The 22,828-nt window shown below is 39.0% G+C and overlaps 1 protein-coding gene across 1 annotated transcript; it reads left to right on the top strand.

Moving 5' to 3' along the window:
- Positions 1 to 7,448: 7,448 nt before the first annotated feature.
- On the top strand, positions 7,449 to 22,327 carry STX6 (syntaxin 6). Its single transcript, XM_081947169.1, has 8 exons — positions 7,449 to 7,647; positions 11,753 to 11,922; positions 12,474 to 12,568; positions 14,668 to 14,730; positions 16,955 to 17,077; positions 18,207 to 18,313; positions 19,846 to 19,940; positions 20,883 to 22,327. The coding sequence occupies exons 1-8, from the start codon at positions 7,613 to 7,615 to the stop codon at positions 20,957 to 20,959; spliced, it is 765 nt and encodes a 254-aa protein (XP_081803295.1). The 5' UTR covers positions 7,449 to 7,612; the 3' UTR covers positions 20,960 to 22,327.
- Positions 22,328 to 22,828: the final 501 nt, after the last annotated feature.

The following is a 22,828-nucleotide window of genomic DNA, read 5'->3' as shown; positions in this document are numbered from 1 at the left end:
CTGGCAAAATAGTTTAGAATTCTAGGATCTTGCATGGAATGTCCTTAATCTTGCATGGAGGGCTACTTCCTTAATCTAAATTGGCCCCTCCCAAACATTTCTCCCTTTGCAGACATACATGCACATATCTGTCTTGTTGGAAAGTCTCTGTTACTTATTCATTTCTATTTAAATGGAGTCAAGGTAATGTTTTGCAATATCAGCAATGCTCTACCTACAGTTTAAAAAGCAGCTTTGGGATGGATAAGATGACTAAGTGCCAAAGGCGCACACAACGCTGTTACCTTCCCACCAAAGTGGGAAATGTTTCTATTTGCATTTTACATGCTTTCGAACTGCTAGGTTGGCAGAAGCTTGGACAAGTAACCGGAGTTCACTCCGTTACGCGGCACTAGGGATTCGAACTGCCCAACTACCAACCTTTCTGATCGACAAGCTCAGCGTCTTAGCCACTGGGTCTCTAGCAGTTCGAAAGAACATATAAATGTAAGTAGAAAAATAGGGACCACCTTTGGTGGGAAGGTAACAGTGTTCCATGCACCTTTGGTGTTTAGTCATGCTGGCCACATGACCTCGGAGATGTCTTTGGACAGCGCTGGCTCTTTCGACTTTGTAATGGAGATCAGCATTGCCCCCTAGAGTCGGGAATGACTAGCATATATGTGCGAGGGGAACCTTTACCTTTAACAAAGTCAGCTTTCCTCTCTTAGGAGCTGACTTCACAAATTCACTGTTACAAATCCCAAAATCTGCATTCACTTCTCTGAGCCCGTGGTTCTTTTTCCTCTCACATGCAGAGCACACAAGTCCTATTCAGAAAGATTGCTGGTAGTTGAAATCCATGTCAGTCTGTCTAAAAAAAATTAATAATGAATCCCTAGTTTCCCTGAGACCCTACAGATAGGTAGGAAGTGTTTAGAAGCACATGACCTGATATATTAACTTCCTTATTCTGCAACTGGCATAGAGACCCTGATGATGTCGTAGTGTTATTAATGTTAAAGTTTTCTCCATTTTGTCTCTTATAGTAATGAACTCTGGGTCTTTAAATAGAAAGGCAGCATCAGCACGAAAGGCACCCATCAACAGAGTAGTATGATAATATGGGCAAGGCAAAATCTTTATCACTATGCTGCGATAATTCTCTTTTTTCACAAAGGCAAAGAAAATCTTTGCTGCCTAAAGCAACCTTGCAAAAAGAAGAGGCTGCCTCCGGGCTCACTGCACAAAATCTATGACCAACCAGTTGTATTCAGCTGATGGAAGCTATTGCTTTGCAGATCAAAAGCCTTTTAACAAGCATCTTTGGTTGATCAAGTCTGATTGCATGAGCTTGTGTGGGCTCCCATGGTGTTTGTACATCTCTGAGAAGATGAAAGAATGATCTCTGGCAATATGTCAACAACCAAGATCTTTCCTACCAAGTCCTTTCTGTAATGGGGGGGGGGGGGAAGGCTTAGAACCAGATCAGAGCAGTGAACACGATGCTGTTCTTGAACTGCTGCTGGGTATTGTTGTCTCTCTCACGAATGAGAAGGATCCTATTGCTCTGCAACTTTACAGTCTTGTCATCCCTTGAAAGCGTATCGCAGTAATGAGCAGAAGCCCAAACAGAGGAGATGGGTTTTGGAAGATAAAGAGAGGAAGGAGACAGACAGTCCCTCTCTCTTTCAACTTTTACTAGGGAGGAAAAAGGCTTAGTAACAGTTTTCTACTGCTAACAACCTAGTCCTGGCGACAATGGAATACCTGAGGGAGAGGACAGTGGGGCCTAAGCCTTGGGAATTCCGCTTCAATTCACACCAAAAGCAAATAGGTCAGGCAAAAATGTAACAAAAGAAGCTAACAGAATAGACAGTGCCTTGTAAAACGAAGAAAGGTCCAGCATTTTTTGACCATTGTTTTAAAGAAAGACACAAAGAAACCATTTTTGTTTTATGTCTCAAAATGCAATGAGAGTTTAGCCTCCTTAGTAAAAGTTGGAACCTCATTCAGAAATCAGAGCTGCTTAATGGGAGTGGGGGTGGAGTGGGATGGGGTGGGGGTGGAAACAGAGAAGAAGGTGAGTGGAAGGATCTTGGGAACTTCTCCTTGGTATGAACAAGAAACTGGGGCAGCCTTGATGCTGCATGGTAGAACTGCTCCCTGATGCAGGTTTAATGACTAAAAAGTGCCTTTGATGTCGAGACAAGGTATCCATTGCATTGGTAAAAGATAGATATACAATCAAGACTGTATGCTGACCTCCTTGATGAATGAGAGTAACAACATCTAGCAAGAAACATCCCACTGTGTAACAGTTTGGTCCTTAGTTTTTATTGATAACAGAGAGATTGTAGTATTAATTTTAGCAGACTACATGAATTTTGTCAGTGGGAAAGAGATATGAAGCCCTGAGGCAGATTGCATTGTACCACTGGGTTGGAGTGGATTCAGTATGGAGATACAATGGGATAAAACAGATTTTTAGAATTTCATAGGTAGAGCAATCAGTCTTCTTTTTCCCTGAAGTGCATTTTATTTAGAGATCCAATCTGGTATAGTGGTTAAGGCACCAGGCTACAAACCAGGACAGTGTGAATTCCACTCCAGTCTTAAATACAAAATCAGCTAAATGACTTGGATCAGTCACTTTTTCTCAGCCCTGGGAAGAAGGCATTAGTATGCCACTTCCAAAATGCGAAGAAAACTGCAGGAATGAGCCATCACCAACTGCAGGAATGAGCCAAAAGCTGACTCAACAGTGTGTGTATGCAGAGAGAGAGAGAGGGAAGGAGGGAGAAGGAGAGAATTTGTATGGCTTACCACGAAGCATGAGCTGCAGTATCTTGATGGTATGAACTAGCTCTCATTAATGATAAGATGAATGTAGGAAATGGCTGTCTGATTCTGAATTGGAATCCCCCCCCCCCAACACATATAAACTCTAAAGCAGCAAGAGAGATGGTTCGGTTTGGAGGTCTCCTGGTCTTCATTTCTATCTCAATGTGCAAGTAGGATTGAAGGGCATTTGGCTAGCTATAATTTACCTGCTACCTCTTTGGGTAAAGTTGAACAGGCTAAAAAAAAATCCATGTTCTGGTTCAATTAAGTTTCTGCACTGATCTGGATGCTGCAGTTGCTACAATGTGCTCTGTAATTGTTCCTAAACAAAAGGAATTGCATTAACCTTACCTTTGGATAGTTTACCTGCTTGGACCTTTTCAACTACAGATAATTCCAGATATATATTGGTATTAATATGCCCTGTAGCAGTTCTTTGACTAGGCACCCTCCACATACGTTAGTACCATTTTCACCATTCTCAGCCTGAATAGTTTTGCCGTCTGATGATGATTAACATAATTGTCAACCATCTCTGGAGTAGTGGTGAGTTCCGGATCCCGGCGTCCTCCACATAAACGTGCACAGTGCATGCATGCGTCTTATCATCCAGTGACGCCTCCGTGAGCCTCCAGCTGCTCGGCGGAGTATCACACAGCTGTACGCACTGTGCGCAAGCGTGGAAGCGCCGAAGACTTTAAAGACAGGTAAGGAACGCGGGCGGGTCAGTGGGCCCTCCGGAGCACCATACCAGAACTCCAGGCAGGCTCCGCGGTACGCCTGTATCGGGGCATACCGCCTGCAACCCACCACTTCTCTGGAGGGTGCCAGATTGAAGAAGGCTTGTGTATACAGGCCCAGAGACTGTGCTTGTATCTTCTAGCTGTTGCTCATACCAGTTTATACCAGAGTCTCTCCAGGATGAGGATCTGGAAAAGCTGAGAAATTTCTGAAGAACAGATAGCCCCCAGCAACTGTGTTGCAGTTCATAAGTAAAGATTACTCACAGATTGTACTATTCATCTTCAAACAGTGAATTGAGAAACTCTGAGGACAGCACATATTAGAGGCATCCCTTTGGGGGCTTCCTAAAATCAAAATGGCAATCACAGTTGTGTGGTTGAAGCCCTACCTTAGTAATGTTTTGCATGAAGGGGCAAGACTTCCATCATATGGACACCATCTTGACTTTTGGAATTCAGCCTCCTAATGTTCCAATTCAAGTCCAACATTATCCAGCACACCACACCAGATGAGCAAAGAACATTTTTTTGTATCTGAGGCCCAGAAAGTATAGTCACATTTATCTCCCAAGTGATTGAAATATTTGTATAGATACATTTAGACATACTTTTCATCTATTTAACACGTAAACATTTCACAATCTGGTCTGATGTGAATTTGCTGTGTAGACTTATGCTTTAATCTGCAGAGTAATATGCAATATTCAGCAGGGAGCCCTCTTCCCTTAGCCTATGGTTGGTGCATCTGCAAGGAAAATGTCATTTATAACAGCCAGGTTCTCATGTTTTGCTAGCTTTAAAATACCTTATTATAATGTTGAACCAGGCCACTATGAGTTCTAAATCATAATTTATGCGTTAGGCAAATCCATCCAATTTAGCAAACCATTGCTAAACAAACCACAGCTTAGTGAAACAAACATGTAAAAACAATGTATAATCAAAATAGGAAATTCTTTATTCTTTAATAGAACAAAATTTGAACCGAGGAATAGCTGGTGAGGAAGTAAAACATAAGTGGAGAGAAGAATTCTGTTTCAATGATAAAAGGCCTTTTAAAATGCAGAGGGAGGAAAATATTCACAAATACAACTATAATTAGATAAAATCAAAAGGAGGGAGGGATTGCTTATTTTGTTATTTTGGTCTCTATATTTTCTTAATTCTTACTGAATTTAATAGTCCACAAATGCAGGTAATTCAGAGAAACACTTATTCATTTCTTCAGAAGCTGGGTAAATATCCAATACATATATCCTTTGGTTGGATGAGAGGTGATAATGACAGCTCTTTACAAAACAACAGTTAAATATGATATATAGCAATAACACTTAAACTTATATACTGCTTTACAGCCCCCTCTAAGCAGTTTACAGAGTCAGCATATTGCCCCCAACAATTTGGGTCCTCATTTTACCCACCTTGGAAGAATGGAAGGATGAGTCAACCTTGAGCCTGTTGAGATTTCAACTGCCAAATTGCACTCAGCCGGCAGTCAGCAGAAGTATCCAGTAGAAGTACTGCACTCTCTAACCACTACGCCACCAAGGCTCGTATTGGCTAAGTTTGCATAATATTTTAAGTCAAAATATGTTGGAGTGCATTGTGCAAGCTTGGCCGTTGTAGTTTGTAAAGCAAAGTTTGTTTAATTGTATGACTCAACTGATTGTGATTTATTCAACAAACCATACTTAAATATACCATGGATTTATATATCAGAAAAGAGAGAGATATAATAGGTATAAAGAATAAAACTTGCAAGAATGCCCCCTCCAAAAATAAAAAATAAAAAGAGATTATTAAAATGCCTATATAAATACCATATTTGGGCAACAGATATGAAAAGAGATACTTTTAAGTCCCTGCTATAAACTGGTACCCCAGAATTTTGCAAATACAGCATCCCTTATCCCAGGGCTTGCCAATTACCTTTCCCTTTTGATATACAGCAGTTTTGTATTTGGCTAGATAAGTTGTTAGGCTAGGACACAGGAAACCTAGATTCAAGCTCAGGTGTAGTCTCTCTTAGTCCATACAGGGTCGAGGTGGTATTCAGCCAGTTCTGACAGGTTCTAGAGAACCAGTAGTAGAAATTTTGAGAGTGGGGAGGGAATGGGGATTTTGCAGTATCCTTCCCCTGCCACACCCACAAAGCCAGACCCACAGAACCGGTAGTAAAAAAAATTGAATCCCACCACTGATACAGGGATATTGTCCTCCTGACCTAAAACTGGAAGAAATGTTTTATTAAACATAGGAGGAAAAGTGAGATATTAATGCAATAAATAACAACAACAACGACAACAGTTGTCGATAAAAAAGACAAAAAAGTCTGGATAGTGGATGTGGCAATGCCTGGAGACAGCACAACAGGAGAGAAAGAACTGGAGTAGATAACAAAATGCAAAAACCTACAACTAGAAACAGAATGATTGTGGAAAGGCAAGCAACGGTAGTACCAATAGGCGCCTTGAGTACATTCCCACAACAATTGGAGAATCACTTGAACACCATTGGCATTGTCAAATTCGACATCACTCAATTGCAGGAGGCAGCTTTCCTTGGAACAGCTTCCATCCTGCAACGATAAGTGTAACACCACAAAGCATCCAGATCTGCCTATCCCAGGTCCTTGGTAAGGACTCGATAGGTGGACAAAAATGCCAAACCACTCTGAACATCTGGCTGACAGATTGGGTTTGACATTTTTGTCTACTTATCTAGTCCTTACCAAGGACCTGGGATAGGCAGATCTGGATGTTTGATGGATGATGATGATTGTTATTATTATTATATACTATATTCATTAAACATGAAACTCAGTCGACTGAACATTCAAAAATGCATCACAAATACCATTGACTGGTACTGATGGTTGATAGAGGTTGCTGCCAGTGTCCTAAGTATCAACCAAGTACCTTCTTAAAATATATGTTGTTCCTAGTAGCACAGTTTTTTGCAGTTCCGCTGGTGTTATTGCAGGAAGCTGCAAATTCTTTGTGTGTTTTGTAAAATTCTTGGACATGGAACCAAGTGCCCCGATGTCACTTTTACGTGCGTCATCCATGTATTTTGTACCACTCAGCCTTTTCCTAGTAAGGTTACCAAAAAACAAAGAATGATTTCTGAACATTTTGATGTGTCATGTATTCAAGTATAATGCATAAATTGATTTAAGAGAATTAAAAATAACCACTGCACCTCCTCCCAAATCTCCCTTAACTCCCAGAAAGAAAATCATGCTCCTCTCTCTATATCATCATTCCACTATGACTCTTGTTCTCATCCTACAACATTGTTTGGCTTTTGTTTGTCGTTACTCATCATTGTTCTACAATATTGTCTTTAGGATAGGATTATGAGCTTTCCATTTGCACAGCAAGGTATTTTTATACCCTGATCATTTTCAATAGTATGTACATAAACAGTTTTAAAGCATAGATATTTAAATATTTTGCCTTAGAACGCTGCTATAACTGAAGCATTCACGCAAGATACCTGTAAGAAAGAAATATAGCTACATTTAGAATGCATCAAATAGAGAGTACAGTATGTGCACGCAGGTGGATAGGCAGGAAGATTGCATACTGTTCAGTTTTAATCAACCTTTCAAATATTTCTATTTTCTGTTACTATATTTCTTGACCTGATCCTCTCCAGATGTGTTGGCTAGCAGCCCTCACCACCCCCAGCCTATCATGTTGAGAGGAGGCACGCGCCTTGCTTCTCTGGTTCACAATGGCATTTAAAAATGATTGGCTATTATCTCTGCAGGCAGGCAGTGTCCCAGTGACCAATCAGAAACACAGATATGATCACATGTCATGGAACTACATTTCCCATAAGGCAATCTCTGCCTACATTTCCCAGGAGGTAGTTTCTTAAAGGAGACAGTTCTTAATCCCTACACTATCTATAATATACTGCTGGGGCAGCACAGAAGGGTTGCAAGCCTCGGAAGCGAGCGGGCGGTCCAGCGCTCTGCACGGCGTGGTGGTGGGGAGCAAGTTGGAGCCAAGCCCGCACGGCGACGGGCGCCAGGCGTCATGTCCATGGAGGACCCCTTCTTTGTGGTGAAAGGGTAGGTGGACAGCCTGCGAGGAGGAGGAGGAGGAGGAAGAAGAGGAGGCCTTGCCAGGGTGTGGGTGGTATTCCTGGCCTAGTCCTCCGTGGGGTGGTCAGCCCGCCTCCGCCCTGCGTCTTAATGGAAGAAAGACCGGCCCTCTTCTTCGAAATGGTGCCACTTCTGGACCTGAACCCATTGTCTTTATTTCTCGGAGGGTTTTCCTTCTTCACCCTCCCTGCTTGTTCTTCAACAGGATAATCTTCCCTGCTGCGTGCTGGGTTTTTTCCCCTGTCCATGTTTTGTTACATTGTTGCGGCTAGTTGAAAGGGGTGGGGGGAATGTTGTGAAAAATGGCACAGGCGGGTTAAGGTGTCGCTTCCTTTTCGGAGGATCAGCTCCCTAGCAGAAGCAAAATCTTGGTCCTGTTCTAAGCCTATCTGGCCACACCTTGGTAAAGTTACAGGCACAAACTTGTCTGCAGCAGTGCTAGCTAAAATCCTAAAGGGAGCTGGAGGGGAGGTGGTTGGCTCTGTTTTCCTGGCTCTGTTGGTCTGCATTATGAAGCTAGGGGAGGTGTGTACAGATACTATCTTAATGCGAGATTTAAGTAAGGAAATGGAATGGTGGAAACTGGAAAAAAAATCTAGATGGGCGAGTTCTCTCAGTTAAACTGGGTAATAGTTGATCCAGGACATATCAAGTTATTTTATTCAGTTTGATATAGCAGTTTATTTTCCTAAAGAAAGAGGGTTGGATGTATGCAAGAAAGTTTAGAGGTAATAGTGGCACTGCTATACCTGGAGACAATATTTCAGAATGCCACACTATAAGAATAGCGTGGTACCAGGATTTCATATGCCCTCCCACTCCTTATTTTGTACCACTCAGCCCTTCCTAATAAGGTTGCCAAAAATCAAAGAATGATTTCCGAACATTTTGATGTGTCATGTATACAAGTATAATGCATGAATTGATTTAAGAGAATTAAAAATAACCACTGCACCTCCTCCCAAATCTCCCTTAACTCCCAGAAAGAAAATTATGCTCCTTTCTCTATATCATCATTCCACTATGACTCTTGTTCTCATCCTACAAAATTGTTTGGCTTTTGATCATCGTTACTGATCATTGTGCTACAATATTGTCTTTAGGACAGGATTATGAGCTTTCCATTTGCACAGCAAGGTATTTTTATACCCTGATCATTTTCAATAGTATGTACATAAACAGCTTTTAAGCATAGATATTTAAATATTTTGCCTTAGAACGCTGCTATAGCTGAAGCATTCACGCCAGCTACCTGTAAGAAAGAAATATAGCTACATTTAGAATGCATCGAATAGAGAGTACAGTACGTGCACGCAGGTGGATAGGCAGGAAGATTGCATACTGTTCAGTTTTAATCAACCTTTCAAACATTTCTATTTTCTGTTACTATATTAAGCTTTCTTGACCTGATCCTCTCCAGATGTGTTGGATAGCAGCCCTCACCATCCCCAGCCCAACATCAGGGTGTTGGTTGGGAATAATAAATGTTATAATCTAACATGTCTGAAAGACATTAGGTTGAGGGAAAGCTAATCAAAAGCTTATGTGCAAGAATAGATTAAGAGAAATAATAATATTTGGTAGCATGATCGTCATTTGTCTTCTAAGCACCCCCGTCTGCCCCTCTCGTGAAATAAAGCAGCTTTTGTGTCGAAGTAGAGGATGTGCTTCATATATACGGTAACCTGCTGCACATTTTTTGACATTAAAATAATGTCATAACATAAATATACAGTTAACATGTTTTTATTGCCTCCTCAAATTTAATTTAGCCAATGGTGGAACTTTTTCTGGTGCAGAAAAATACAGTAATTAGTAATTTATTATATGTTTAACTGTTAATTGTTATAATTGGTTGTGTAATGCTATTATTGCCCCAGACGGAATGCATTCAGCAATCATTTTGCTACGAAAAGATACTGTATTTTGTTTACTTATTTCACATGCTGAATTCATTACAGTATGTGCATAACAGCCATAGCCTACTGTGTAAGTGGCATTCTCGCAACATTTTGCTAATTTTGAATGAGTCCTTGTGGAACTGAAGGCCCTGTGTTATAAACTGTTTGAAGAAGCTTTTTTCTAATGTGTTACTAAGGTCTGTAGTCAAAGACATAAAGAAGGAGTGAGGGTGGGGGATGAGAAAAGTCTATTTTGTTGGTGTGTGTGGGGAAAAAATATCCTTTACTTTTACTTTCTTTTTCCTGCAACCAAGATCATTGATGAGAGTATTTAACAGTGCCAAGTAATGAGCCCCCTCTTGGGTCTTGTGTGTTTTCAGAATTACTTCCATAGGATTGAATTAATGTGATCAAGTCCTTTCTGGGCATTCCTCTAGATTATGGCATTATTTCTGAGAAGGGACTTCCATGAGACCCTTCCAACACACTGATGGCGACTGAAAAAGTATAAGACATATTTAACTTGGTGTTCAGTGAACTCTTATACAAAAATGTTCAACAAAATCTTATACAATAAAATGAGTACTGGGAATTTTCACTATGTAAAGTTTTGCTTCTTTAGATAAACCAACACTTAGAAGATCAATGGAAATGAAACGTTAGTTGCAGAACAGGGCTGGATATTTTTGAAAGATACCTCAGATGTTTAAGACAGACTCAGTTGAACATTTTTCAATAAGTGAACACTTAATACGGTAGATACCATTAAATGCTGGAGCTAAATGAAATGGCAAAATTGACTGCTTTCCTTAGAAACAATAACCTGACTAAATTGCTTGTTACTGGGAGACCACTGTTAGATTTCATACAACATGAAGAGAAAAATCATCTTTGGACTTTGGGGTTTGAGGATTAGATCTGATTTGACTAGATGAGTGTGTTTTTTTAAAAATATATGGTTATTCATGTTTATTATCCATTAGATTAAAATTAAGAGGATATGATGTGAATACTGATCTTTTAGAGTGTTTATTAGTATTTAGGACAGTTTAAATATTGATAACTTGTTTAAATTATAGTTGTTGAATTGTATTATCTGTGTACTGAAATAAGTTGGTGGTCACTTGTTATATATTTGATTTTTTAAGTCACTTTTTAACCTGTCCTGTTACTCTCCTCCCTTTTTTCACCCTTTATGATTTTTCATATTTTAATGTTTGTTTTTTGAACGGAAAGATATTTGTAAATAAGAAAAGAAAGGAGATGAATGGGAAATTCATCATAGAGGAATGGGTACAGCAAGAGCGTCCTCTGAAGCGCCCTTTTCCCTTTCTATGCCCTTTCTGGAAAAGTGAAGAAATGGAATCTTTGTCCTCCTAAATCCAGCTTGATGTTTCAGCTGCTGTGTTATGGAAAGTTAACAGTGCACAGTCTGATTTAACTATATAAAACTGTGCACCATTTGGGTTTTCTTACAAAAATGTGTTTAAAATTGGCCCCTACGGTATTGAATCACCAATATGTCAAATCAATCTTTATTACTATCAGAGATCAGTATAATTACCAACATGTTATTTGCAATCAGAAATATTAAATGTGCTCCTTGGACTGCCTTATCAATGCATCCCTAACCCCTCCACCCCATCCCTTCCTTGCAACAGATATTTAATTTACTACCAATCTGGTTTTCAAACAACATTTTTAAAGCCACTTTAGAAACTTCAGTAGCTTCAGTAGCATTATAGGAGTTTAAAATAGTGAATGATAAATTCTTCAAATCATTTCCCTCCACCAAAAAGATCATGGGGATAATTTGTACCCACTCAGCACTATCTTTTGTCTAGTAGAAAGTTAGAAGAATAAAATATCAGTTATCTCTTATTCTTAGCTATGATTTAATCTCACCCTTCATACATTGAAATTGAACCTAGAAATGCACAATTATATAGATGAGCTACTGTAACTCCCACGTATATTATTTTATGCATATGACAAACAACTATATGCATGCATTTCACTTTCAAACTGAAGGATGAGTGTTTTTTGACTGATACACTAATCTATAAAGTGAAGTTTTAGTGGAGACATATAGTGCCATAATGGTACTTATAGTTTATATGATGATTCTATGTAAATACTCATGAGGATTTTCCTCCCTCTTTCACTTCCAGGGAAGTTCAGAAGGCAGTGAATACTGCTCAGGGATTGTTCCAGAGATGGACAGAACTCCTACAAGATCCGTCAACAGCTACAAGAGAAGAAATTGACTGGACCACAAATGAGCTAAGGAACAACTTAAGGAGTATTGAGTGGGATCTTGAAGATTTAGATGAAACAATTAATATCCTTTTTGTTCTTGGGGTGAATAGTTAAATAAATTCACATAGTATTTAGGCAAGCAATCAAATGGTTTTTCCATAAAATTAATAAATATAAATATTACATAAATAATAAATAAAAGTTCTCACCCAACTGATTTTGGAGCAGTTGTTGACCCCAGAAATATATAACTGCTATCCTTTATAAAAGTATAAGACATGCAGTCTATAAATGGACAGCTTTGTACATTTACAGGGTATAAAGTTGTTATATACATGTTGGCTTTCCTTTTCACAGTCTGTAGTCACAAATGGAACAGTGTATCTCTAAGAAGCACTTAGCCCGCAAAAGACAATCAGAATTGATTTCTGTAGCGTTGTTGATAATGGTTTTAGCCCTGGATCTCACAAAACAGGAAACAAGAAAGCAAGTCATAAGAGCATAGCAGTTCTAAAAATGCTGATAGAATAGTTTTTCCTTGTGTACTAGCACTATTAATTTTTAAAGGTTTCATGAAAATATATAAGTAAAAATTGCATTTGAAATGTAATCCCTTAACTGATTATTCTCAACGCATTGTTGAAGCAAATCCTCGGAAATTCAACCTTGATCCCACAGAACTAGGCGTGAGAAAAGCCTTCATCACAAGCACTCGGCAAGTGGTCAGGGTAAGACGCTTGAGCTTCTTGAGGAGGCAACACTACGATATAGCGCAAAGGACGTTCTACCTATTTATTGGAGCATAAACAGTTTCTAATTCACCATGAAACTAAGCAGAAAATGAAGATATCTCTCAAAATTGCTGTTCATGAACAAAAATATAATTCTGGTCGTGCAGTGCAATGTTTCTGAGGGCAAGTCATAAAAATACCGTACAATATTTATCTCTCTTTTAATAAAACAGAGGATTTTGTTTTATTAAAGTAGAAAATTGATTTTTTTTTACAATGGCAATCCATCACTTCCCTCAATACTATAAGTCAAAATTCATGAAAATACCAAAAGCAAAATGCCTTTATATCAGATATGGGATATTTTGGAGGACTTTTAGGTCCCCAGATTGTGGCATTACAGTCGTTCTCAAGATGCCTGCTTGAAGTATTTTTAAAAGTATTTTATTTCTGGGTTCCCATATTTGTGGTGGTTTGCACATTTGTTAGACATTTCTAACTCTTTATGTCATTGTGAACATTATTTCTCTAAGATTGTTTTTAATAGCGATTGCTCCTTTTGAGTTCTTGTAAACGAAAAGTATCAGCGATAATAACTGGCCAGCTTGCTTTTTGTCAACTTTTTTAAAAACCTGGCTATAAGTTCTTTAAGAAACCATGTCAGGATAGAGATACCACAAGAAATACTTCATTGATTTAAGCCATAATAACAGAATCTTGAAAGCCTGCAAGTGTTTCCCCTTTCCTCCCTTTAAATTAAAGAAAGTCAAAGGAGGTGGAGGGGGGGTTGAGTTCCTTTCCGTTAGTTCCTTGTTTTCCTGTCTCAACTGTTTTTGTTACTGATTGTTGTAAACTATTGTTGTGTGACACTGCAAATTGCTATAAATGCAGGCCAGTTTCCAAGTGCCCCAAATGCAGTGACCTGGTGCTAGCAGCATGTTGGAACTTTGGAACTGGATCATAAGAACCTTTTGGGGAATCTGTCATAACTTTGATCAATCACTAAGCAACCAATTATAAGTCAAGGACTACCTGTAGTAATTGGATGTAGCATTTTATCAGTATGGTTATCATGTTGTAAGATGTTGAACAGTTCTGTTTATATTTTATTGACTTTAGCCACAGCTTTAGCATTAGAAATATTGTTTAGAGTTCATTTAACTTTACTGACAAGAATGTCTGGCTCTAGTTCCATGATCAAACCTTTAGACATATCAATTTTAAGGTCCCTTTCCTAGAATTTACTGTATATTCGTTTTACCTCTTTTCTATGAATTTTATCTTTAGCTTTTTATTCTGTGTCTGGCTTTGTTTTGTACACCAAAGCCAAATTCTCCCATTATTTCATACTGTCTGTTTCCAACTTCAGCATTTTAATTTCCTATAATTACTATGATGTCTCTTTTTGGTGGGTTTTTTCCCCATCAAGATGTTGCCAGGCATATAGAACTGTTCAATTTACATTTCCTTTGCATCTGTGGCTGGAACATAAATTTAGAATTATAATATTGATTAGCTTGCTTTGGATTCAAATTGAGATTATTCTGTCATTTGGGAAGTTGTATTTGGGTACTATGTTTCATGTCCTTTTGCTAATAGTGATAGCTAATTGGCTACTCCTTCTCTTCTGTGATTTTTTTTTTTGTTTCAAGGATTTGACATTGATGTGCAGTGCTGTCCAAGTTGCAAATTCCTACATTGTCAGTATTCAATCCTAACTTTGCTCTGACAGTATCAAGTTTAGTTTGACTTGTTAAAACAATTTCCTAGCTGAAGGGTTCATCTTCCAATATCATGTTGACACTGTCCAGTTTGTGAATGTCCATTTTGTTTTCTTGGCAAAATAGTGGGATTGCATCACCATTTTCTTTTCCAGTGGATTATATTTAGTCTGACTCCTGAAATACGTAATGCAAATGAATATCAGCTTTGCGCCCCTTACAAGGCTTTTTGTTACTGAAACATTCCCAAAGAAAACAAAGCAAGAAAAAGACAATGGAGTTGGGTTATATTTGTCACATAAATTGTTTTATGGTAAATGAACTACTGTATCAGTCAATTATGCTAACATATTGTTTTTTTTAAAAAAACAATAGGATATGAAGGATCAAATGTCAAATACTTCTGTTCAAGCACTGGCTGAAAAGAAAAACAGGCAGGTCAGTATTGATACTGGATCACCTTGTATCTTGGATGCCAACTTTGTTAGTTGTGACTGGAGTGTTTGTATTAGGTGTTTAGTTCTAACATTAGCCACTCACCTGAAAGGGAAGTTCCCTTAGTTCAAGAAGCACACTGACTTGGTTCATGCTTTTCCCCTAAATTAATGGAAAGGAAGGAATTATTGTTATGCTCACATTGATAATCCACCAGGAAGTGAATGTTGGGTTGCTGAAGACAGAAACCATGAATTTCCAAATATAGACACAGCTTTGGTGCAAAATGAGTTTGTGTGGGGCAGCAGCATCTTTGCCTTGCTATGGGAAAGAGATGCCAGGCAGTTCCTTGAGCCTCTCCTGATCATGTTAAGAGCTGAAGACTGATTGGATTTCAGATGAACAGCCAACTATTTGTGCACCCTTTAAAGATATATAAACAGAATATTATTTCTTAAGTATTGCCTGTACAAGTTAAACTGTGCAAATATAAGCTTTTCTGAAAATGAATAGCTAAATCTTGCAAGTTCACATTGTTCTGAGTCTGACATAGCTGTGAAACAGCAAAGTTAAGATCTAAAAGTAGGTTAAAATGAGCAGAGGTTTCTTCTTGGTCATTTGTCATCACGATAGTTCAGCCTCTCTTTAACTACTTAGTTTCAAACTAATACACTTTTTTCCTGTTGCCACTGTTCCTTTTATATAGGAATAAGGAAAATGTTTCTTAATAACCTGCTTGAAAACTCAGCTGCAGCAGCAGCACTGAAAATAGAAAATTACTGAGTCTTAAAAATCTGATTTTGGAAATGTGATGAGATCAGTCTGAGTCATGAGATTTATATGGTGTATTTGTCCATTTGCTTTACAGTTGTTGCATGCCATCATAATCAAGTATACATTGTGGAGGTTTCTGAATTAAAAACATACTATTGAAATAACTAACAAACAGTTTAAAATAAGAGAGTGGGTTGGTTGGTTTACAGTATTAATAGTCCATCCCACTTAGTAGAGACTGAATGGAATGCAACAGTCAGACAATAAAAAAAAAACCCCACACAATTGAGAATGATTAAAAAGTGTCGGTAAACCAGCAAACAGCACTACCTGATGCTGATAGTCATAAGCCAGTGATGGCAAACATATGGCATGTGTGCCAGAAGTCGCACACAGAGCCCCTCTGTGGGCACACAAGCCGTGGCTCCAGCTCAGCTCCGTCGTGCATGCCACCTGCCAGCCATCTGGTCTTTGGGTCTACCAAGCATGTTCAGGGGGCCATGTGCCCATGTGCGGGGCACATGCAAGGGGCTGTATGTGCGTGTGTGAGGGACAGAACACATGCGGGAGGGGTGCATATGCGCAGGGGGGACCCACATGGGTGTGCATGCTCATACATGGGGGATGAGGCGCATGCATGGGAGCTGCATGTGCGTGCGCAGCGGGCGGGGCTCATGCATGGGGACGCACAGGCATTGCATTTTGGGGGTTCACGCACGTGCACTTTGGGCACTCAAACAGGTAACAGTTAATGCTGTTTTAATGGGTTTCTAAAAGAAAGCTAGGTGGATGCCAATTAAGTCTTTTCTGGAAAATATTATTCCAAAGGAAAGGGTCTGCACAGAGAAATACTGCTCCTATTTCCCTTCTGTTTCCTAGATGAAGAGAATGTTTGAAATCCCTTCTTGGAATATGTGGATGATATTCCTTGAAGGAGAAACTCCTATAGATACCAGAGAGGCATCTTATGTTTTATGTTAATCCTTCATGTTATTAAAAGCAGCACTTTGAATTGAACCAAGAAGCCAATTGAATGCCAGTGCAGTTTCTGTTGTGCAGCTGTAGTAGGTATTACTCTCACTTGTCAGTATGAAGGCCACCACCTTTTGCATCAGTTGCAGATTATAGATACTATTAAAAAGCGTCCCCATTAAAGTATGTAGCAGTATAACCTAGAGGTGGTGAGAGCTTGAGTTACTTTCACCAAGACATTCAAGATTAGACTTCAAAGCAGTGCATCAGTCAAAGCTGAGCAGAGATCCCCTCACCTTAGTCTTTTCCTGCAAATCCAGCAGTGGGTGTGAATTCAGGAGAACCCTCAAATATCACGCCTGCTGCTTCAAGTGAGTACCAGCTCATCTAAAATCAAATCCTGAGATGACAAAACAGCATCTACATCTTGCAAGGATTCAATGTTAACATTGTGCAATCTGACCATGTATTTCCTATGCAGGTGCTTCTGGGAGAAAGTAGAACACGCAGCTGGAGCTCCGGGGGGGATAAATACAGCCGCTTGGATCGAGAACTGCAGTCTGCAAATTCACACTTCATTGAAGATCAACAAGCACAGCAGCAGGTAGTCTGCATCTGTCTGTCTGTGCAAAGATTCCAACTAGCCACTTATAGAATGAGATTTCTAGATGAGGCTTTCACCCACAAATCTCACAGATTCTTAATACAATAGGTGAGATTCATATGCAACCTCAGGGTACATTCACATTTGTATTTCAGATTGGGGGAGTCAGGAGGCGACAGTGAGTATCATGTCTCCAAAGTGTTAAGAGCATTTCTTTCTCAAAGAGTGTCTGGGAATGGCTGTCGGGGAGTTCCACCCTGAACTAATGAGGTGTGGATTGTCGGCTTTCCAAGCAGCATATTTCCCGAAAATAAAACCCGGAAACATATTCTAATAAAAAACTTTTAATATAAAATAAAATAAGATACAAATCTTGCTAACACAAATAATTACATTTCTGCAGAGTTAGGTCGCCCACCTTCTTGGGAGGCGAACGGAGATCAGAAGGAAAGAAAGAATGTGTGACGTATTATGAGACATGCGCATTAATCATTGTCAGATAAGAAACAATTCAGTCTACTGTATCTCAGAATATAAGCACAAGTTGGCAAACCAATTAACGCAGTGACAATGGCCAATTGTATATTCACCCCACATACACAACACATATATTTTGTACCGATAGCAAGTATGAATGAACTTTTTCCACTTTGTACGAAGACACAGAAATCAGGATGCTCCTCTTCCACACATAGATACACATTCTCAAGGTTAAAGATACCCATGAACCAGGCTTTGAGTCAAGGAAGCCCCTTCTCTGAATGTTGGCATGTCATTCTCCAGTTCATTAATAACTCACATCCATTTAAATTTAAAAGTAGTATTGAAAAGTAGTATTAGCTAGACAAATCGTGGTTGCAGGAATTCAGTTTTCCTTTTCAGATCTGGGCAGGCATGTAAGGTGGGATTTTCCTTTCCTTTAGGAGGTGGGGTTTAAGTATAACTTTTGTTTCCCCTCTTCAATCATTTTAATGGCAAGATGAACTTTTTCTTCAAGGCAGCATCTGGATGCTCAAGAAGCCAGAGCACTTTGCAGTTTGTAGCCAATGATCTTTTCAATGCATAATTTGAACTACATAACACTTTCATCTCTTCCTGTCTCCTCATCCAACTCTATTCTATGTTCCAGTTAATCATTGATCAGCAGGATGAACAGTTGGAGCTGGTCTCTGGCAGTATTGGAGTACTAAAAAATATGTCCCAACGCATTGGAGGGGAATTGGATGAACAAGCTGTGTGCGTATTAAGCAAATTGAATCCCCGTGTGCATAATATAAATTTATTATTAGTAGCCTTCTTGTCAGCTAAATCCCATTACGGTATTGACTTCTTCATGAACAATCATCCCTAGGATGTGTGAGAGTCAGAAAGAAAGTTATTGAGTATGTGCACGATAGTAACTTTGGTGCAATTTACAAATATTATTTTCTCACCCAGCAGCAAAAATAATTGGCCTAACTTAGTTTGGCTTGGTTCAGTAATGGTTGAATCGGGTGAAATGGAGTTTGAGCTAAAAAAAAATTGCCTCAGAAATGGTTAGCTTCCTTGTGTAGAACTGAATGCTACAAATTATTTGGCATTTCCTGAAAATGCTAAGTATTTAGTCTCATTTACTCTGTGGGTTTATGAAATGAAGTCAGCAACATGCATCCTCATCTGTACAAACCAAAGCATAAAAGCAAAGTTGTTTTGGCTTAACTTTCAGCGTTAAAACACATTTTGGAATGAATAAATGAAACTCAAACGATTCATTCAATGTGGTAGACATTGATAGAGAAGTAGTCATTCAGACAAAGGGGGAAATTTACTAATAGAATCTTCAATTTAGAATGATAAATTATTTTATTTCCAGAGATACTGTTTCTCACAAATACACTCAAGCAATCAGCTTGTTTGCTTCTTAAAGGGTTTCAGTAGTTCATTATTGCGATTCTCCCAGTGCTGTCCAGTTAACTTTAAGCTTAAAAAACAAGATTGCTGGTTTTCTATTTCATCTGAAAAAATAATGTTTGAAAACAAACATGTATACAATCCTCAATTTGTATTTTTTTTAATGCCAGTTATTTTCCAAATTAGATATTAAATATATAAAGAATTTTTAGAAAATAAAAATAATTATGGGATGGGAAGATGCCATTATGAACTAAGAAATTATTTTCCACTTGAAATTATCCCTACCCCGTTGCTCTTTTATTCATCAGGAAGATATTTTTGAACACACCTTACCCCACAGTAATGAACAGACAGAGAGGGCTGAAATCCTTACCATTACTAATACTGTTAGGAGACAATTATGAATGTCTTACATAACTTCCAGTTGGGCCTTTTTGTAATAATTAATTAGGAAGGCTGTGATGTAAGAAAATTTATATATAAGTGAAAGATCGTATGAACTTTGTGTGAGAGAGATAAAATGAATAAATGAAGAAGGGAAAATTGTGGGGAATGTAATGACCGAAAGAGAGAAAAAAGATGATAGCTACAAGCAAGTCTCATGAGGAACTAGACTCCAAGACTCTTCCAAATTATATCTACTTCTCTATTAGGTAAAACCTTTTGTAACGAACTCTTGCCTAACTTTTCTTATGGGAAATTTCAACGCATAGGCCTTTGCATCGTAGGGACCTCAGCCTTCTTAGATTCAGTTCATGTTTATGCCGCTATATCAGTAATGAACATGGGAACAGTGTTAGGCGATGCTATAAAATGCTAGTGAAGAAATAACAATCGTCCAGAGCATAATCAATGCCCTGTTCCTGTGCTTGCAGTATGTTGGATGACTTCTCTCATGAGGTGGATAGTACCCAGTCCCGACTAGATAATGTTATGAAGAAACTTGCAAAAGTATCCCATATGACTAGTGGTAAGTAGCCTGAAATCTAATAAAAATGTAACAAAATGTCATTTTTTTCGATCATGAAAGGCAAGACAGTCTTCAGCAGCTGTAGCCTCTACATCAGTCGAGTGCCTCAAACCACTTGTTTCAGACTTGCTAGGTTTGCACTGTTTGAGAAAACAAAAGTGCAATCTTAAAGTCAGAAGATAGAACATTAAAATAATAAAAAAGAGATCAATTTGGCATGTGACACTTTTGCAAAGCATGGAAGACCTGTATGTCCTTCAGAGCATAGGCTTAGGTGGGCCAAGCCTTGCCTACTGGCTTTAGATTTATTCTTGATAACTATTATAAGTTTTTAGGTTTTGTTAATAATGATTTTATTGTTTTTAATGCGTTCACAGCTGCCCAGTAGAGATGGGTGGCCATATAAAATATGTAATAAAGAAAGTACGGTTAATAAAAATGCTGGTAAAAAGTAATATGCTGCCATTGATTCAAGGAACTGATATATCAAGGAGTGAGTTGTTTGTGGCGCATACCATATTGATTGGTGTGTCCCAAGAGCCGTGGTGGCGCAGTGGTTAGAATGCAGCACTGCAAGGCTAACTCACTGCTCACTCCAAGAGTTCAATTCTTAGCGGCTCAAGGCTGACTCAGCCATCCATCCTTTTGAGGTGGGTAAAATGAGGACCCAGATTGTTGGGGTGCAATATGCTGACTCTGTAAACCGCTTAGAGAGGACTGTAAAGCACTGTGAAGCGGTATATAAGTCCAAGTGCTATTGCTGCTACCTAAGTGAATTGCTCTGCAAAAGGTCTCCCTTAACACCCTGTTTTTTTCTTATTGCTGTCTCTCCCCACCCTCCTTCAAACTTAACTCTAGCAATGTTCTCAGTGAAAAGAGCTAGCTTCTCTGGAAAGTATGCAGCTAATTTCTCTTCCTCTTGATTTTGTTTTTTACTGGCAGATCGAAGACAGTGGTGTGCAATTATCATCCTCCTTGTTATCCTTGTGGTGGTGCTTATTCTGTTCTTTGTGCTGTGATAGTTTGGGGCTCAGATTCTTTTATGTGCTCCTTTTGTGCAGACATCTTAGCACTGTCCCTGCCCACCAGAGAAAACTCTTATCGAAAACACTCTAGGAGAGTTTGATACTGTGCTCTGCTGTGGATGGCTATCAGTGACATAACTCTCTGTCCTCACGGTTCTTCTTCTCATGACCTTCATTATCTTGCTCAAGGAAGAGATGGACCATTCACCCACACACACAAATACTGTTTACACTGGAAATTGTTCCCCTGGGAGAAAACATTGGACTCTGCCAATGCTCTACTGTGGGACAGGTGGTTTAGACTGGAAGAAACCACTATGTGATCATTTCCAACATGTCGCAGATATAAGCCACCAGATGCCTTTTGTCTGCTTATCATAACAGGACTCTTGCCAATGTTAAACAAGCATACGTTCATATGTGTGGATTCACACAACAAGCAGATCTTGCAGAAATGATTCCATTGCCGACAAGGTTTCTTTCCCAGGTCTTTCACGCAGCCAAGCCTGCCAAATAATCATGGATCTTTAAAGGAGGAAAACAGCCGGTAAGAGCAGGCACTGAACTGATACTGCGAATATTTGTTTTCCTCCAGAGCAGAATTGTGCACTTGAAAATGTCAAGGATACGTAGTTCTGTACCCACTGTTGTAAGGCTAACTAATGTTAAAGAGAACAATAGTACGTTACACACACAAAACTGCAGACCTGACTCTAAAGTAAAGTCAGTCTCAGTACTCCTGAAAGTAGGGGAAATGGCAAATAGAATCATAGCAAGTCTGGGCATTGGACTGGAATTCAGTTTTGCTTCAGAGAGGCAGACTGGCCCTAGCAGGCTAATACAGGCTGTAAGCAAAATATGTGCATGTTTGTGTTGTACACCAGACAGCTGTAGTGACTATACTTTTCAGACCTGTAATCTCAGTTTTACTGCAATGTAGACAAAGACAAAGTCAGTAGGCATACTGTGGTTGCTAAAATCTTGTGATTTTGTGGCTTTGATTATCAGTTTTCTGAAAAGAGAAGTTTATGTTTGAGTTCTGCTAATTTAAGAGATGTTTCTACTGGATAGATGTCAAGATTTGAATGCAGGAATGGGAAATGGCAATCTGTCTCCTCCTTCTGTCTTGTGTTTACATATTGGGGAGAATATGGACTCCCCTAGATGCACAAGCACACAAGGAAACAAAACTGCACAACTCCTTCAATGTTTTCAGAACTTAAAAGTGTGTAGCAAAATGCACTCCAAAAGAATAGGGAAGCATTCCAGTCCTTTTATGATAAAATAATTTTGCCATTATTTTACTATTTGATGGAATTAACTGCAGGCTAATAAATAGATAGGATTGTGGTTGCTCCTGGATCTTACCTCTGGACATTTTCCCTCTAAGGCCTGGTAACAGAGGAAGCTCCATTTCCCTATTCTGTCATAAGGTGGTTTACTTGAACTCTACAAAATCATCACTTTCTTTCTAAAATGTATCTGGTATGAAACTTTGGGATGTTCTGTCCAGACATCATGGTGACAAAAAAAATGGAATATTTTGGATGATAATGTGTATTTCTTTCTTAACTTGGAAGTGTGGTAAGCCTGCCCTGCTGCCCTTGATGGTTCCCTAGTACTTTTTCTGCTGGGAGTAGAGATTTTGGATTTCCACCAAAGCTCCTTTAAGCATTAATATGTCTCCTTTGGGACTCCTTTCCCATTAAGAAACCCCATGCTAAAAGTTGTTAAGGCCCAGCACAATGATTGCTGTCAAAAGCTCAGTTTCATTTGCACCCAGTTCCCTACCACCAATGAGATTCAGATGTTGCATTTCTATTATTACATCTGTAAGATCTTAATTATCTGAACATTTTTATC

This window comes from Natrix helvetica (assembly GCF_964273705.1).
Source record: "Natrix helvetica genome assembly, chromosome: 3".
NCBI lineage: Eukaryota > Metazoa > Chordata > Lepidosauria > Squamata > Natricidae > Natrix > Natrix helvetica.
Note: the sequence above shows the minus strand (reverse complement) of the source record. Positions and strands in the feature narration are given on the sequence as shown.

Bases quoted from the DNA above. Each gene is read 5' to 3' on its own strand.
- STX6 (XM_081947169.1), top strand. From the start codon at position 7,613: ATGTCCATGGAGGACCCCTTCTTTGTGGTGAAAGG. The intron at 11,923-12,473 runs ATATCCTTTTTG...ATTATTCTCAAC, and splicing joins AGATTTAGATGAAACAATTA to GCATTGTTGAAGCAAATCCT. The intron at 14,731-16,954 runs GTCAGTATTGAT...TTTCCTATGCAG, and splicing joins CTGAAAAGAAAAACAGGCAG to GTGCTTCTGGGAGAAAGTAG.